The sequence below is a fragment of the Nerophis ophidion genome, linkage group LG02, assembly GCF_033978795.1.
Source record: "Nerophis ophidion isolate RoL-2023_Sa linkage group LG02, RoL_Noph_v1.0, whole genome shotgun sequence".
NCBI classification, from domain to species: Eukaryota; Metazoa; Chordata; class Actinopteri; order Syngnathiformes; family Syngnathidae; genus Nerophis; species Nerophis ophidion.
In genome coordinates, this window is record NC_084612.1 from 33,558,917 (window position 1) to 33,578,696 (window position 19,780).

At 38.3% G+C, this 19,780-nt stretch overlaps 1 protein-coding gene across 1 annotated transcript in view; it reads left to right on the top strand.

Moving 5' to 3' along the window:
* phlpp2 (PH domain and leucine rich repeat protein phosphatase 2) overlaps window positions 1-19,780 on the top strand; it is a 97,016-nt gene that overhangs the window by 58,662 nt on the left and 18,574 nt on the right. Inside the window, exons 6-11 of the mRNA XM_061882311.1 lie at window positions 5,175-5,321; window positions 5,503-5,733; window positions 9,871-10,073; window positions 10,247-10,307; window positions 10,918-11,013; window positions 14,369-14,524. Of these exons, the coding sequence (XP_061738295.1) occupies window positions 5,175-5,321; window positions 5,503-5,733; window positions 9,871-10,073; window positions 10,247-10,307; window positions 10,918-11,013; window positions 14,369-14,524 (894 nt within the window). The remainder of the gene's footprint in view (window positions 1-5,174; window positions 5,322-5,502; window positions 5,734-9,870; window positions 10,074-10,246; window positions 10,308-10,917; window positions 11,014-14,368; window positions 14,525-19,780) is intronic.

Consider the following 19,780-nt stretch of genomic DNA (forward strand, 5'->3'; position numbering starts at 1 on the left):
GCCTCAACTTCAGTCTTTTTATAGCAAATTGTGTTATTTGAACAAGCTGTCAGTGTATAAGTGACCTGAAATTATCTTGAGTTTTCTCTAAAATAGGCTATTTAATGTTCTGTACTTGCATTCATACTGGATCTCTTAAATTCTAATTGTCATAATAATACCTCAGTGATGCTTTGCCATTATACAAGTCTTATAGCTACAATCCTAATAAGAACATCATGTTAATCAGCACCTTTAAAGGCGATTTTGTATTCGATTGTGAAGGCCCCTTCCTATAGGCATATCACGAGCTGTGCATAGAGCCCTGTGATCCCCTCTTTTGCGTGAAGAAGCACATGTAAAATATCAGTTATTCATATAACATTTTACTGCAAACATTCCTAGTTGCTTACTGCTATTGGAATACTCCCTTTTACAAGGAAGAGTCCTTCCGAAATATTTTATTCTAAGGCTGTTTAAATGAAGAGAGGTGACTAGCATTGAAGATTAACAATTTATTCTACAAAACAGTAAAAAAAACAAAAACATTAGCAATACCAGAGCTGAAGAGAAGACTGAGCCATCTTAACTCTGGAGCATTCTCTAGAATGGTCGCCACCCTCAAATGTTTTTGTCCATCTTGCTGCCTCGCCTTGGTGGAGATAGAACCTCAAAGTAACCTTTTTGTAACTGTTAAGCACACACACATTAATAGAGAGAATAAAAATGTGTGTCTGCGTATAGATAAGCTAAATAGAGAGATAATTGTTTGTATCTTCTTTAAGCTTCACCTAGGCCAAAGCTAGTAACTTCTAAGGCAGTGGTTCTCAACCTTTTTTTCAGTGATGTACCCCCTGTGAACATTTTTTTAATTCAAGTACCCCCTAATCAGAACAAAGCATTTTTGGTTGAAAAAAAAGAGATAAAAAAGTAAAATACAGCTCTATGTCATCAGTTTCTGATTTATTAAATTGTATAACAGTGCAACATATTGCTCATTTGTAGTGGTCTTTCTTGAACTATTTGGAAAAAAAAGATATAAAAATGACTAAAAACGTGTTGAAAAATAAACAAGTGATTCAATTATAAATAAAGATTTCTACACATAGAAGTAATCATCAACTTAAAGTTCCCTCTTTGGGGATTGTAATAGAGATCCATCTGGATTCATGAACTTAATTCTAAACTTTTCTTCACAAAAAAAGAAATCTTCAACATCATTATTTATGGAACATGTCCACAAAAAATCTAGCTGTCAACACTGAATATTGCATTGTTGCATTTATTTTCACAGCTTATGAACTTACATTCATATTTTGTTAAAGTATTATTCAATACATATATTTATAAAGAATTTTTGAATTGTTGCTATTTTTAGAATATTTAAAAAAAATCTCACGTACCCCTTGGCATACCTTCAAGTTCTCAAAGGTGGGTACGCGTACCCACCTTTGAGAACCAGTGTTCTAAGGCGTTCCATTTTTCTCAAAGGTGGGAAAAAATTCTCCTAACACTGCTTCGTCACTAATAATAATATAATGGCATATTTCTTCCCGTGGTGCACAGGGTTAGTGTTCGCCTTGCAAGGCAGTGAATTTAGGTTTTAATGTTTTTTATATTGTCGTTTTGCGCTTAAAAAACATCGATAGAATTTATTTCCACAAATTCGTTTTGGTATAAGAACGTACAAGTTTTAGTTTTCAAAAAAATATATATAAAAATTGTTTCTCATAAATAAAAAAAGTAATTGCTTAGGGACCCAATTTGTATGTGTTGTTGTCAATTAATGTGCGATTAAAGCGGTGCCATTTTGATCAGTGTTTCTTAACAATAGGGGCGGGGCCTACTGTTAGGCCGCAAATGCCCCGTTGAGGGATGCCAAAAAAATGTGCCTTTTTCGCTGTGGTCTGTATGGGCACTTTCCACCATTTGTGGAAGTAATGAAAAAAATCTAACCGAAAAAGTCTGGAGCTAAAGTCATGGAGAAATTTTTCAGCACAAGAAATATGACTGAGGTGGTTCAGTTCAGTTCACTTTATTTTGAACATGCTTACGATACAATGTTATGCATCACATTTTGTGAAGCTGTATTTTTATTTGCACTTTTAATTTGATTTTACAGTTTAGTTAAGAAACTTAGTCGTTATTTAGTTTGTTTAGCACAACACATTTAAAACATTTATGTAAAATTTGTCAATTTATTATTCATCAGTTATTAATCGTCCCTTCTTATGCAGTGTATTTGATTAGTATTTTTTTTTAATAACCAGCTTGACCTAAACCTATTTCTTAAACAAATAATAATCTCTGTGAGTAACACATTGTTTCATGTCATTGGACAGGGTTGTAAACTGTAAGTCGGTTAGATATAATTACTAAATATGACAAAAAATAGGAGTAAAATGACAAATTTTCTGTCAGGTATGGGTCCCGCTTACATTTGAATCGATACGGAACCGGTTTTGGTACTTTTGTGTGTGTTTTTGTAGTAAAAATGTGTACAAACCCCATTCCCATATGAGTTGGAAAATTGTGTTAGATGTAAATACAATGATTTGCGAATCCTTTTCAACCCATATTCACTTGAATGCACTACAAAGACAAGATATTTGATGTTCAAACTCATAAGCTTGATTTTTTTTGCAAATAATAATTAACTTAATATTTCATGGCTACAAAACATGCCAACATAGTTGGGAAAGGGCATGTTCACCACTGTGTTACATCACCTTTTCTTTTAACAATACTCAATAAACGTTTGGGAACTGAAGAAACTAATTGTTGAAGCTTTGAAAGTGGAATCCTTTCCCATTCTTGTTTTATGTAGAGCTTCAGTCGTTCAACAGTCCAGGGTCTTCGGTGTCGTATTTTACGCTTCATAATGCGCCACACATTTTCGATGGGAGACAGGTCTGGACTGCAGGCTGGCCAGGAAAGTACCTGAACTCTTTTTTTTACGAAGCCACGCTGTTGTAACACGTGCTGAATGTGACTTGATATTGTCTTGCTGAAATTAGCAGGGGCGTCCATGAAAAAGACGGCGCTTAGATGGCAGCATATGTTGTTCCAAAACCTGTATGTACCTTTCAGCATTAATGGTGCCTTCGCAGATGTGTAAGTTACCCATGCCCAGATGCTGGTTTTGAACTTTGCGTCGATAACAGTCTGGATGGTTCGCTTCTCCTTTGGTCCGGATGACACATTGACGAATATTTCCAAAAACATTTTGAAATGTGGACTCGTCACACCACAGAACACTTTTCCCCTTTGCATCAGTCCATCTTAGATGAAGTCGGGCTCACAGAAGCCGGCAGCGTTTCTGGATGTTGTTGATAAATGGCTTTGGCTTTGCATAGTAGAGCTTTAACTTGCACTCACGGATGTAGCAACGAACTGTATTTAGGGAAAGTGGTTTTCTGAAGTGTTCCTGAGCCCATGTGGTGATATCTTTTAGAGATTGATGTCAGTTTTTGATACAGTGCCGTCTGAGGGATCAAAGGTTACGGTCATTCAATTGGTTTCCGGTCATGCCGCTTACGTGGAGTGATTTTTTCCAGATTCTCTGAACTTTTTGATGATATTATGGACTGTAGCTGTTGAAATCCCAAAATTTCTTGCAATTGTACTTTGAGAAACGTTGTTCTTAAACTGTTTGACTATTTGCTCATGCAGTTGTGGACAAAGGGGTGTACCTCGCCCCATCTTTTCTTGTGATAGACTGAACATTTTTTGGGAAGCTTTTTGTATGTTTTCATACCCAATCATGGCACCCACCTGTTCCCAATTAGCCTGCACACCTGTGGGATGTTCCAAATAAGTGTTTGATGAGCATTCCTCAACTTTATCAGTATTTATTGCCACCTTTCCTAACTTCTTTGTCACGTATAGCTGGCATCAAATTCTAAAGTTAATTATTATTTGCACAAAAAAACAAACGTTTATCAGTTTGAACATCAAGTATGTTGTCTTTGTAGCATATTCAACTGAATGTGAAAATGATTTGCAAATCATTATATTCCATTTATGTTTACATCAAACACAATTTTCCAACTCATATGGAAACAGGGTTTGTAATAATGAAATCTTAAAATTTTTAAATATAACATTTATTCGTCTGTATATTAAAATAATATCCAATTGTTTGTATAGTAACATGTTTGCAATTGTTTTGCAAATTTCTTTAACATAAAAACACTTAACTAAAACCATGCAGTGTTATTTTCTTAATATTGCACAAAACCCGGCTTCATGTATTCCTTTCTTTTTCCATCTGGAAAATATGTGCTGGGGGTCCATGGAGACAATTAAGGCAATTAAGTTAATAACAAATGAGTAAAAGAGGATAGAGTAAAAATAAAGATCAATTAAATATTTTTCAAAAGTATTAAAGTACAAATGCAAGTGAAGCAACAACTTTACATTAACAGTACGAGGAACCGAGGTTATTATGATAACTATTACAATTTAAAATATAAAGCTAACGTGTTCTCATACGGTAGGCTTTTTACCTGGACCACACAAAGAGGATGATGATGTCGCTGTTATCATCATCAAATGTTAACGCCATTTCTTCCCCCGAGTTGTTGGCTGCAGCCGAGTTGCTATGCAGGACTTGCAGCCACACATCTAATTTGCTGCACTCTTCAACCAGGTTTTTCCTCAGATCGGAAGTATTCCCGCCACTTGCCTTGATTTTGGCGTCACAAAAGCAGAGAGCGTAATCTCCATCGGCATCACATTTGGAAAATACGAGCCACACTTTAGAACGTTTTCTATTTGGCATGGTTGAGTTTTTGTCATTAAACATTGATGGGTTGCAAGATTAGTAAGCATGTCTGCTTCGAAATTGTCTGTTTTCCTTTTAAGTGTGAGCAAATACTCACCACTCGCCAGTGCAAATTCAAACAGAGGTGACGGCACGCGCAACTTGGGCACCGAAACATGGCACCGCTGGATCTTTCGTGAATCGGTGCCCGGTAGTACCAGCTGGTTTCGCTCTGTACCAAAAAAGTACCTGATCCTGTGCCCATCCCTATTCAGTGTTAATATTTGAGTGGACCATGGGCCCTTTAGTAGTGGAAAAGTGGGGCCCTGAGGTAAAAATGGCTAAAAACTTCGGATTTAGAGCGTGTCAAGGTAGAACAGTAGATGATTTAGGAAAGTAATAATAACAAATGATGTATTGTCATCTGTAGGTTCTCTCAGTTGAAGAGCTTGAACTTGTCTCACAACCGTCTGGGAACCTTTCCTGAATGTCTTTGTGAGATCCTAACTCTCACTGAGCTCAACCTCTCCTGCAACAACCTCCACACTGTGCCTGTGCAGGTCGGCAACCTGCAAAGGTGAGGCACGCACACACGCACGCACGCACGCACGCACACACACACACTTACACACACATACACACGCATACACACACAAATAGCTCACATTATTTATTCCCACTACACTATCTCTCTGCCGTACAGTATGTACATAGCATGTCAAATTGATATTGTTCATTTCTGGTCCTATGTCCCCCAGCCTCCAGACTCTGTCTTTAGATGGAAATCACCTAAGCTCCCTGCCTGCTGAGCTGGGCGCTCTCTCCCAGCTCAGCAGTCTGGGGCTCTCCTTCAACAACTTCAGTCACATCCCCGCTGTGCTGCAGGGACTGAGCGGCGTGGACAAGTTGTCCATGGCAGGAAACCAAGTGGTGTGTCTGGAAGTGTGTGCTCTGCTCTCTATGAGCCATCTAAAACACATTGACCTCAGGTAAATAAACATTTTGAAGTCTCTCTTTTGGAAAGTACACTCACAGGACACTTCATTAGGTACACCTGCAAATTCGAATTGATTGATTGAAACTTTTATTAGTAGATTGCACAGTACAGTACATATTCCGTACAATTGACCACTAAATGGTAACACCCGAATAAGTTTTTCAACTTGTTTAAGTCGGGGTCCACGTTAATCAATTCATGGTAGAATGAGATTAAACACAGTTGGAATTCTACCTTAAAACACAATATGATTGATTGAATATGATTTCTGCCACAAAGCTTTTAGCACCAGAGCACCATCTGCCAAAACTGGCAAATCACATCTTCTACTTGGCCACAATGCAAGCAAGTTTGAACAAATCCAAACACGGCCAAGTACCAAAGGATTTCAAGATAGCAAGAGTAACCCCCCTTTATAAAAAGGAAGCAAATTAGAACCTGGTAGCTACCGACCTGTTTCTATTCTCAGTTCCATTTCGAAAGTAATGGAAAATATAGCTTATGAACAGGTTGATAGATACCTTGCTACTAATAAACTAATGTACAAATTCCAATCCGGCTTCAGAACTAACCACTCCACTGACACATGCCTTCTCTATCTGACCGACCACATCAAACATGAGGTGGACGCGGGTAAATACTGCGGCATGGTCATGCTGGACATTCAGAAGGCCTTTGACACCGTTAACCACGCTATACTGTTGGATAAGCTCAGAGCAATCGGATTCGATAAAACCTCACCGAGCTGGATGCAATCTTACTTGGAGGGGAGGAAACAGGTTGTAGAGGTGAACGGCACCGTGTCCCCTCCCTGCTCAGTAAACTGTGGAGTCCCCCAAGGCAGTATACTAGGACCTTTACTGTTCCTAATATACGTAAATGACATGCCATCAGCATGCGACTGTGAATTGTTCCTGTTTGCGGATGACTCGGCCCTGCTGGTATCCGGCAAGGACAAGTCACAGGTGGAACAAATCCTCAGTGCTGAACTCTTTAATATTTGCACCTGGCTCGCTGACAACAAGCTATCCATATATTTACGTAAAACAGGATCCATCCTATTTGGGTCCCATATCAACCTTAAGAAAGTCAGTGACTTCACTATAAAAGTGGGTGACATTGTTATCACCAAGAAAGATGAGATCACCTACCTAGGTTCCATTCTAGAGGCTAATCTTTCCTGTGATAAAATGCCAACCAAGGTAATCAAAAAGGTCAACCAAAGAACGAGATTCCTCTACAGAATCTCCTCTCTGGTCAACAAAAGCACCTTGAAGATTCTAGCGGGAACTCTCGTTCAGCCCTTTTTCGATTACGCTTGCACCTCCTGGTACCCCAGAACCTCCAAAACCCTCAAATCTAGACTCCAAACATCCCAGAACAAGCTAGTCCGGTTACTTTTAGACCTCCACCCCAGATCACACCTCACTCCAACCCACTTCTCTAAAGTACGCTGGCTCAGGGTGGAGGACAGAGTAAAACAACTTGCACTGAGCCTAGTCTATGAAATCCGCTATACCTCCCTGATACCGAAGTATATGTCAAACTACTTCCTTAACGTAAATGACCGCCATAACCACAACACCAGGGGAGCTCCACAAACCACGTTAAACCCAGATTCCGATCTAACGAAGGTCTTAACTCATTTTCTTTCTATGCCACATCAATGTGGAATGCACCCCCAACAGGTGTAAAAGTAAGTGCATCTCTATATTTCTTCAAAACCGCTCTAAAACAACACCTCATGGCAACTTCAACCCTTTACAAATACCCTCCTCCATTCACATCCCATCTCCCCGGATTATAAATAACCTAATGTAAATAATCAAATGTACTTCTAATGTATTTACTTGCTCTTATGCTATCTGAACTCACTATTTTCTCTGCTGGATGTACATATCCTGCAAAGACCTACACTGTTTCAATATCCATTTTTCTGATGATGCAATTGTTGATGACTGAAGTACTGATATCAACCAAAGCTCCTCATCCCACCCCCCGGATTGTAAATAATGTAAATAATTCAATTTATATACTATGATGATTAACTTGTGTGATGACTGTATTATGCTGATAGTATATATTTGTACAATGAATTGATTAACGTGGACCCCGACTTAAACAAGTTGAAAAACTTATTGGGGTGTTACCATTTAGTGGTCAATTGTACGGAATATGTACTGAACTGTGCAATCTACTTATAAAAGTATCAATCAATCAATCAATCAAAATCACTAACAGCAAAAAGTGAAAATAAATTCCTTACATTTTACTGGATTTGCAAAAAAATAAATACATAATAAATTATATTCCATGACTTATTTATTGCCTGTCCTAAATTAGTTATTGGTTAGCTAATTAACTCTTTAAGCTCTCAGAACCAAAGTTCATGTTTTGCTGTTTAAATGCTTGTTCGGACTTGGAAGTAGAGATGTCCGATAATATCGGCAGTCGATATTATCGGCCGATAAATGATTTAAAATGTAATATCGGAAATGATCGGTATCAGTTTCAAAATTATCAGTATCTGTTTCAAAAAGAAAAATGTATTACTTTTTTAAAACAACGCTGTGTACACGGGTGTAGGGAGAAGTACAGAGCGTCAATAAACCTTAAAGGGAGTGCCTTTGCGTGACGGCCCAGTCACATAATATCTACGGGTGTTCACATTCACAAGTGAATGCAATGCATACTTGGTAAACAGCCATACAGGTCACACTGAGGATGGCCGTATAAACAACTTTAACACTGTTACAAATATGCGCCACACTGTAAACCTACACCTACTATTCCCCAACCCCACACCCTCCCAACCCCGCCCACCTCAACCAACCTCCTCATGCTCTCTCAGGGAGAGCATGTCCCAAATTCCAAGCTGCTGTTTTGAGGCATGTTGAAAAAGATAATGTACTTTGTGACTCCAATAAAAAAATATGGCAGTGCCATGTTGGCATTTTTTTTCCATAACTTGAGTTGATTTATTTTGGAAAACCTTGTTAAATAAATAAATAAATGGGTTGTACTTGTATAGCGCTTTTCTACCTTCAACGTACTCAAAGCGCTTTGACACTACTTCCACATTTACCCATTCACACACACATTCACACACTGATGGAGGGAGCTGCCATGCAAGGCGCCAACCAGCACCCATCAGGAGCAAGGGTGAAGTGTCTTGCTCAGGACTTACATTGTTTAATGCATTCAGCGGGGCATCACAACAAAATTAGGCATAATAATGTGTTAATTCATTTTCTGTATATATCGGTATCGGTTGATATTGGAATTGGTAATTGACAGGTCAAAGTACAGAGCAGAAAAACACCACTGATTTGCAGAGCACACTCCATGCCTGAAGGGGCAACAGTGAGAGCTGATGGTTGAACATCTCTACCTGCTTCCACCAGATTGGTTTGATTGAGTTCACCTGTTCACCTGCTTCAGAGCACATGCTCAAAATGTTTGAGCTTCAGTCAGTCACCCCTTTTGACATGCTGCTAAGAGGAAGGAAGACAGCTCCTGTGTGGACTCAGAAGACGCAACTGGTTATCAACCTAATCGGCTAATCGACTATCCAATTATTCAACTAATCAACTAATCAACTATTCTGCTATTCAACAATTCAACTGTTCAACTATTTTACTATTCAACTACCGACTATTCGACTATTCATTCTGTTCATCCATTCATTTACACCGAGAACCCAGTTTATTTGATTGCTTCAAATCAAACATCAATAAATCACAAGAAAAGAGAATTGAGTTGTCCCTTTGTGTCCTTCTTGAGTCCCACTGGCCCTTTCAAATTTGAGCACAGCTGCGAAAAAAACCTGAAGAACTTGACAGTAATTAAGAGTTGGACAATATCGGATATGGGCAAAAAAGCCATTATCGGACATCTCTACTTGGAAGTCATAATGCCCATTTTTAAGTGGCACTGTTTTCTTCCCTTTATATCTGAATGTAATTATAATTATAATATGAATGTTCTTATTATTGACACTGTACACTTTGATAAATAAAGTATGTATATGTATTCATTTATTATTTTTAATCATTTTTGTTGGGTTATGATTATTTTGTTATGTATATTTTTCATATTTTATGTCCTTTGTATTCCCTCTGTTATTTAGGCTAAATGGACTACGCTGCCTAAAAGGTGAAAGTCCAGAAGCAGTGAACCAGCTGACCCACTTGGACCTACGAGACAACTGTTTGGACTCACTGGACCTCGCTTCTGTCTGCAATCTGGAGATGCTTAACTGTCAACGTAATCAACTGAGAGCGCTGAGTGTCAGCGGTTTCACCCTGCGAATGCTTCACGCCAGCTGCAACCGTGAGTGTAAATGAGGGTCACTCACTGGCAAAAGTCAGTACACTTGCACAAAAGAATGAAGTCCCAAATTATTATTAGATTTTCCAGGTGTACCTTTAAGAATGCCACGTACAGCAAGAGTTCCAAGCCTACTCAGCAATAACTCTGTCTCATAATATTCTATCTGTCCACAGGCCTTAGTACAGTCAGCGTTTACCCAGTGCCAAACCAGCTGACACATTTGGATTTATCACAGTGAGTTCTATGGAATATCCTGTATTGTCATGGTTTCAATTAGTCTGGGCCTACAGTACATGCAATCAATTAACTATGGTTATGATTGATTTGTTTCAGACATGTTTTACAAGTTACATTAAGGAGCATTAAGGTGGTTACATTTGCACCATTCAACATTTTTTAAAGGAATAAGGAAAAGCTGTTATGTAATTAGGCATGTATATTATCTGAGGGCCAGTCACATTCACATTGGTCATGCGGACGGATTCATGCACTCTTGGATCTGACACATCATTTGAGATATTTTTCATCATTTTGCTTCTATAAAACATTCCCTTTCTCCTCTAGGCCATTCACTTTTAAGTGTTTCAGTATTCTTCCTCACTTCCTTTGTTTTTGGATAAGTATTTCATGTCTTGATCCAGCCTAGCAAACACTTCAACAACATCCTTATAATTTCTTGGTTACTACGTAGTTCTTGACTCTCTTGCACATCTTTCTCTTCTGCATTGGTAATAAAAAGAAAAATATATAAGACAGTTAAAATATCACATTTGGATATACAGTAATGTATTGCACTGTAGAAACTTAAGTGTGTGTATGTATATATTTGTGTGTGTTGAGACAGGAACCTTCTGGAGTATATCCCAGACTGGGTGTGTGACTGCAAGAACATAGAGATGCTGGATGTCACGCATAACCTCCTTTCAGAGCTTCATTCCAGGTTATTGTCTCCGTTCCACTGCTGATTCACAAGCAGTCCTTCTGCTATGTTAGGCCAGTATGTTGGTACACTTGACTTTGGCTCAGCTTAACTGTCATTTAAATCCTGTTTCCACTGCAGGGACGGTTTAATTCAATAGACAGAGTTTCTCTTTTAAAAACAAAATAACCAACTCATTAGTTTTTGGAATGATAATGGATGGCGCTAAACACTGCAGATTGCAGATTGGTCAGAGATTCGTCACTGGAATGGAATGTGGAAGTGTAAAAACATACATAATTCTCTAATAAAAGGTGCTTGTTTCCACTTCAGTTCAGCTCAGCTTGACGTAATACAATATAACGAATGACGATATATGTGTATAGTGGCTGTTGGCATGATCCCAGGTTACAGAGAAGCGACATGCAGGTAGAAGGTTGTTTAATTAGGTAGCAGGCAAAATAAAAGTAACACAGTTCGGACGCTGGCATACACTAGTTATTGAGCCACCACTGAAGGACGAATCATGGTGAAACTAGAAAAAACTGATTAACGTAGGTATAGAACAATTAAAATATTTTCACGGACAATGAGTTGGCAGTGTTTCTTGCTGCAGTGGAGGGGATCAAACATATACTCTGTTGCACTATGTTTGCAAGTTAGTGCTGCAGTGGGGAAAAGGTGTGGTTTACTATTTCACACTTTACGCATAGGTTTTTAACATGAGTAAATGTTGCACACTGAGACAGTCAAGGGCTTGTTTGAAATATCTTAAAGGGGAACTTTTTTTGGGGAATGTTGCCCATTGTTCACAATCATGAGAAACAAGAGGACAAAAGTTTGTTGATTTTTTCACTTTTGTAACTTACAAAAATCAGCTCGTTCTAGGTGGTTAGCAATGCAGATAATGGGAGCAATCAATTCTACCTCTTAATCACTTTAAAAATGCAACAAAAAAACGTCACTACTTCTTTTCCGTTCCGTAGCGCATATAATAACCAAGCTTGTTATTGTAAGAGCGAACACAAAGAAAGTATTTTTGCAACTTAGTAACACATCACCATGCTATGGTATTAGCCGTAAAAGCTCGCTACGACAAAAGATAAGCTAGCTTCTATGTCAAAATGAAACACGTTTGAGTATGTAATGAACAACACTGCAATACAACACCAATTTTTTTTTTGAAAAACATGAACAATCATATTACAGTAGCTGTAAAGTATTAGCCCACTTTTCATATTTTGTTTGAATAAAGCTGAGCTAGCCAGACAGTGTATACACTGCAGTTGTCCTCACACACATGGCATGTTGCGTGTATCATGATCAATATTAAAGTGACTCACTCGATGAACAGTTGTTCGTCTGGTCCAGCTGGCTGGGGTTGCTTCCTGTTGATTTTGGGTAAGCACTCCATTTATGTCAAAATAGCTCGGCTTCAAGTATAGCAGAAAAATTCCACTTTCTCCGTCTCACTCTTGCTTCGTGCTCGCTTCTATAAGCAGCAGTATATTTAGCTTCAAAAAGAGAAGGTTGTGAATCCTCATTTGTCCAAAAATAGTCGTCTTTGTCGTCTGTTACCAATTCTGCCATGATTAGAAAAGACAGTTACGTTTGATTACGGAAGTAGAAACACACATATTGCCAGACTTCAGATGTGCAATGCTAAGGAAACATAAAATTATTAAAATGTAAAATATACATTAAATATTGTATATATTAAATATTGTTATGAATGTGTCTGTTACTACATTATATATAGACTTGCAGTGTGTATATAAAACGTTGCTGGAGGGTTTTGAAATTGTTTTAGAGGACTTCAAAAGCTACAATAGTGATTCCCATTTGCCGCATCTTCCAAGCGGTTTTTTTAATCATCTTTAAAATCTTAAAAAAAAAACAAAAAAAAAACAAAAAAAAAACACGCTTTTTTTGTCTCTCATGAGTGTGAACGATAGGCAACATTCCCCAAAAATGTGCCGTTATGCTTTAAGACAATTTAACCAGAAAAAACAGCAAGTCACTAACTTTAACCACTGACTTGTAATGATGCTGTAAAGACAGGATATAAAACCAAGAAGCCACAGAACGCGCACAACGCCAGCCGTAGTCTGTTCCCAACCAGGCTGTTACTTCGAATCAAACGTTGAACCCTGCAGGCCACATAGCTCTAAAGCTGCTTCATTGCATTTGCGCATAACATTTGATCTGTACATTGATCGAAGGAGAATGTTTCCTGTTGACGTATGCATATTTGTCACATGATGGCGAGCAATGTGTGTGCAGTCATTAGTTCCGATTACATTAGGAAAACCGGCTTTTGCATAAAATGTAGCTTTACTGTTGCCCTGTTCAGCTTCCTTCTATAGGAATTTCATTTACCTGGCTAACATTACGATAATTGGATGTTTTTTTTTGCACCACTTTGCCTATGTTTTTATAGTTCACTCTTGATACATCTCAACTTTGCTGTGAAGAAGTGCGTGCGCCATCTTTTTGTGCTTGCACACACTCTTTATGCATGACAGGAAATGGTACAAAAACGGGGGAACAAAAACCAAACGGTCATGTAGATCATGACTCACAGTTTGTGCATCGACCAGTTGGTGACTTACAATTCAGGTGAAAAGTGCCCGAAGTTGCTGAGGCGGAAAATAACCCCATAGAACAATTGAGGTCCGCAAAAACTGGTCTTTAGCAGTTCGTCCAGGCCTTCCGATTCAGACTCTTCCATTCCTTCGAAGCAGAATTCAATGTTGATGGGAAATGATGGACAATTGAAGAGTGGAAGACAAATACGGCAGATTTTCTTTCCTTCCGTGCCATGTGCCGCTTAGGGCAGTTTGACTATCAAAAAGCACTTTGAACATTTGCCAACTATAAAGCCTGTCCTATGTACCTCAGTGATTGGCCAGCCTGCATTTTGGGGACAGGTTAATTAGAGCTCCTTTTACTGACCAGCGGTTATACTAAACACTGGTGGTGACGATGTAGTTTAACTCCAGCCTATTGGAATGGTAGTTCACAAAAAAGTGGTACAAATTTGTTATTTTGGAGAACTTTGCAACCTTTGACATTTGCACCAAACCGTACTGCTTGATGGAACTTTATATAACAGACTTTCTTAACCTCCTAAGGCCTAGGGACCTTTGTGTAAAGGACAGTAAGATTGCCTGTGTTGCTATGGTAATAATAATAATCAATATCAGCTATCATCATACTGTATACTGTATTTACCAATTCTCATGTTGTAACCTAGGCCAAGGCCCAGAACAGCTTAGAACATGTGGAGATCAAGCTCTTTGGGTCTTTTCCTCTTTGCTGCTGTTTCTGTCTGTGTTGCTTTGTTCTGCTTTCTCTGACGTCTGCTTTCCAACAGATTGCTCAACAGCTTGAGTTTGAAAAAGCTGCTGGCAGGCTACAACTGCTTGCAGAGAGTGCCTGACCTGCTGGACCACGTCCCCCTGGAAGTCCTGGACCTCCAGCACAACAAGATAGGAGAACTCCCAGAGGGTCTTTTTTTCAAAGCTTTAAAGTAAGAGAGAGCCTACACATTGAACTCTTTATGACTGTGTGCCACCTCACTGTTTGTTTATTGGTCAAAATTGTTCCATGCCTGTTCTGAGGTGACAACTAATCATGAATGAAAGGCATGCGGCAGGGATTTCCAAACTGCAATGCGAGCACTATTTAACCGCCTCTTTCCTATGAAATAAATCACTTAACACCCATTAGCCGTCTAAGCGCTCTAATGGACATTTTGCTCTCAAATCCTGAGACATAATAATTGGTGCAAGTTCACTTTGTTGGCCTCTGTTCTAAATGCTGCTTTTCCAATTAGAAGCAGCTAAAGTCCAGAGTCATTCAGTAATCAATATCCCAGTGTGGACACATTCCTGTAGTTGTGGAGTGTGTCAAACATGTCATTTTTATCGGCAGATCTGCATTAAACCAAGGCATGCAGTGGAGGCTCTTGCCTTAACAAATATTATGTATTTTATTTGGTCATATTTTGAAACCAGACTGAGGGAACTGTGTCAATTTTTGACTGGGGGAATTACTTCAGGATTTGTATTATTTATATTTAAACACTGCGCATAAGTCTATAATCTAGATGGATAATTATTTAAATCATCTACTTTTTAGCTGCAAGGTATCCAATAAATTCTACATCTTACAAAATACATATAGTGAAATCTCGAATAATGAAATGAATTGGTTCTTGAACATCTAAAAGCAAAAACCACAAACTAGGTCTCTGCTTAGAATATACATGGTTGCAACGCAAAAGGATACACACAAAATATAAGAAAATGGAACATTAGATTAACTGTCTAGAATTACAACAGCTGCAATGCTCTCCATCTTAAATACGCCAGACCAATATTTATTTGAGTTTTAGCTCTTCTTTGTTTTTGTTAGACATACAGCATCTGTTTTCTTCCTCCGATTTCCTCTTTAGGGATTTTTTGGCAGTATGTGCTTTAACAGCAAGCGCAGGTATTGCGATTTTTCCAGGTGGGTGTTTGGTAGCCATACTTTACTGAAAAAAAGTTTGCACCGTGCACGCGCTTCACATTATATCGCTCTGATCACCCCCCTTTCTCTATTTTCTGGGATTGGATCTGGAGGGATTGGTGAGGATTTTATTTACCAAAATAGTTCATTTTAACGCACTGACAAGACACAGACATATAATTTTTTCAGAAATGATTACTCTTAAGAATTACTCTATGATGCTAATAGGATTTTTTTTTTTTTAGTTCCAGAATATAATTTAGGTACCCCAGCTTTAAGAAACAATGCAAACATGCATAATATATATACCGTATTTTCCACACTACAAGGCGCACCGGATTATAAGGTGCACTTTCAAAGAATGGCCTATTTTAAAACTTTGTTCATATATAAGGCGCATAAAATAGATGCTACAGTAGAGGCTGGGGTTACGTTATGCATCCTTTAGATCAGGGGTCGGCAACCTGCGGCTCCAGAGCCGCATGCGGCTCTTTGGTCACTCTGATGTGGCTCAGCTGCATAATCGCCGACCTCCGATTGTTACGGGGGGATTTCGGATTTCCGGGGTCAACATTTTCCGATTTTCACTCGGACTACAATATTGAGGGCGTGCCGTGATGGATTTACTTTTAATGGATTTACTTTTAACGTCCTCTACAACATGTCATCGCGGCCGCCTTTACGCCATGCTACGCTATGCTATGCTATCCGCGTGCCGGCCGAAAGCATGCATTTTGCTGCCTCTATCATCACACGTACGAGATTGCAAGGCATACTGGGTGATACAGGTTACACTGAAGGTTGTGATACAAACAACTTTAACAATCTTACTAATATGCACCACACTGTGAACCCACACCAAACAAGAATGACAAACACATTTCGGGAGAACATCCTCACAGTAACACATTATAAACACAACATAATGATTACCCAGAATCCCATGCATCCATGACTCTGCCAGGCTATATTATACACCCCCGTGCCCTAAACCCCGCCCACCTCAACCGACGCATGGGTTTGGTGCTAGCGGGGGTGTATAATATAGTCTGGAATGTATGTCTAGATTACAAACCAGCGTTCTGACAACTCTGTTCACTCCTAAAATTTATAAACAGCTGTTTTATTATTTTCCCCGATTCAATAAACACGTAAAAAAACAGTCTAATACTGTTACGGTAAGTCAAACGTTAGTGCAATCACAATATAGTAACACTCGAAATAGTGCAAAGCAATAATATATCAATAACTCAACGTTGCTCAAACAATAATGTCACACAACACACAACATAAACATGTAAAGCTCACTTTATTAAGTTATTCCTCATCCACGAACCCCTCAAATTCGTCTTCTTAAGTGTTCGAATCAAACAGTTGGGCGAATACGGCATCCAACATGCCCGGCTCCGTTTCGTCGAAGTCGTCATTAAACGAGTCAGTGTCGCTACTGTTAATGTTAAATTCTCTCGCTGCTGCTCTATTCCCGTGTTCTACTGTGTGACTGATCGCCTTGAGTTTAAACTCTGTGTCGTAAGCGTTTCTCTTAATCGGAGCCATTTAGGGGTCTTTACATAAACACACAGAAACGGCACGCCTCCCGCAGTCATACTGTATATCCCAGCATTCACCATGCGCTTCTTCTTCTACGAGGGAAAAAGGAAGTTGGCGGCTGCTTACTGTAGAAGAAGAAGAGCGCTTCTTCTACGGGGGAAAATAAGGTCGGCGGCTGCTTATTGTAGAAGAAGTGCTTCTACGGTAACATATATACATATAAATATATATACATGCATACATATCTATATACACATTCATACATATATGTAAATATATATAGATACTTCCATATATATATAAATTTTTATACATTCATACATACATATATATATCTGTATAAATATATATATATATATATACACATGCATATATATATACATATATATATATATATATATATATATATATATACACATGCATATATATATACATATATATATATATATATATATATGTATGTGTGTGTAGAAGAAGTAGAGCACTTCTTCTACGGGGGAAAATAAGGTCGGCGGCTGCTTACCGTAGAAGAAACGGTTCTACGGTAACATATATATATATATATATATATATATAAATAAATGAGGGAACCCCTCATGAAACAGTTCTGTAGAGATGAAGTAGTCTTGTGATTTTCCCCACACATACATATATATAAATATATATACATGCATACATATCTATATACACATACATACAGACACACATTCATATATATATATGTAAATATATATAGATACTTCCATATATATGTACATTTTTATACATTCATACATACATATATATATATATGTGTGTTTGTGTATGTGTGTATCCATCCATCCATCCATCCATTTTCTACCGCTTATTCCCTTTGGGGTCGCGAGGGGCGCTGGCGCCTATCTCAGCTACAATCGGGCGGAAGGCGGTTTACACCCTGGACAAGTCGCCAACTCATCGCAGGGCCAACAGAGATATATCTATATATATGTATTTATATATATGTATATGTATGTATATATACATGTATATACTGTATATATATATATATATATGTATACACATATATATATACACAATATATATGTATATGTATATATATATATTAGGGGTGTGGGGAAAAATCGATTCGAATATTATTCGCGATTCTCACGTTGTGCGATTCAGAATCGATTCTCATTTTTAAAAAATGATTTGTTTTTTTCTATCCAACAAAACAACACACAGCAATACCATAACAATGCAATCCAATTCCAAAACCAAACCTGACCCAGCAACACTCAGAACTGCAATAAACAGAGCAATTGAGGAGACACAAACATGACACAGAACAAACCAAAAGTAGTGAAACAAAAATGTATATTATCAACAACAGTATCAATATTTGTTATAATTTCAGCATAGCAGTGATTAAAATCCCTCAATGACATTATCATTACACATTTTTAAAAATAAAAAAAGAACAATAGTGTCACAGTGGCTTACACTTGCATCGCATCTCATAAGCTTGACAACACACTGTGGCCAATATTTTTATAAAGATAAAATAAGTCATATTTTTGGTTCGTTTAATAGTTAAACCAAATTTACTTTATTGCAATCAGTTGATAAAACATTGTCCTTTACAATGATAAACGTTTTTTTACAAAGATCTACTACTTTACTTGCATGTCAGCTGACTGGGGTAGATCCTGCTGAAATCCTATGTATTGAATGAATACAGAATCCTTTTAAATCGGGTAAAAAAATCGTTTTTGAATCGAGAATCGTGTTGAATTGAAAAAAAATCGATTTTAAATGGAATCGTGACCCCAAGAATCGATATTGAATCGAGTCGTGGGACACCCAAAGATTCGCAGGTCTAATATACTGTATTTATTTATGTACAGTGAAGAAAATAATCATTTTAACACCCTGCTATTTTGCAAGTTCTCCCACTTAGAAATCATGGAGGGGTCTGAAATGTTCACGGTAGGTGCATGTCCACTGTATGAGGGATAACCTAAAAAGGAAAAATCCAGAAATTAAAATATATGATTTTTTAACAATTTATATGTGTAATGAAGCTGAAAATAAGTATTTGAACACCAACATTAATATTTGGTAGAGTAGCCTTTGTTTGCAATTACAGAGGTCAAAGGTTTCCTGTTGTTCTTCACCAGGTTTGCACAGACTGCAGGAGGGATTTTGGTCCACTCCTCCACACATATCTTCTCTAGCTCAGTCAGGTTTCTGGGTTGTCGCTGAGTAACACAGACTTTCAGCTCCCTCCAAAGATTTTCAATTGGATTTAGGTCTGGAGACTGCTAGGCCACTCCGGAACCTTGATATGGTTCTTACGAAGCCACTTCTTGGTTTTCCTGGCTGTGTGCTTTGGGTCATTGTCATGTCGGAAGATCCAGCCACGACTCATCTTCAATGATCTGACTGAGGGAAGGAGGTTTTTGGCCAAAATCTCACAATGCATGGCTGCAGTCATCCTCTCCTTAATGCAGTACAGTCGTTCTGTCCCATGAGCAGAAAAACACCCCCAAAGCATGATGCTACCACCCCCATGCTTCACAGTAGGTATGGTGTTCTTGGTATAGTACGCATCATTCTTCTTGGACCTTTTTTCACCAAGCTGCTTGGCAATTTCTCCAGAGCCCTTTCCATCCTTATGGAGTTGTACAATTTCGTCTCTGGTGTCTTTGGACAGCTCTTTGCTCTAAGCCATGCTGAATGTTTGGGTCTTACTGATTGT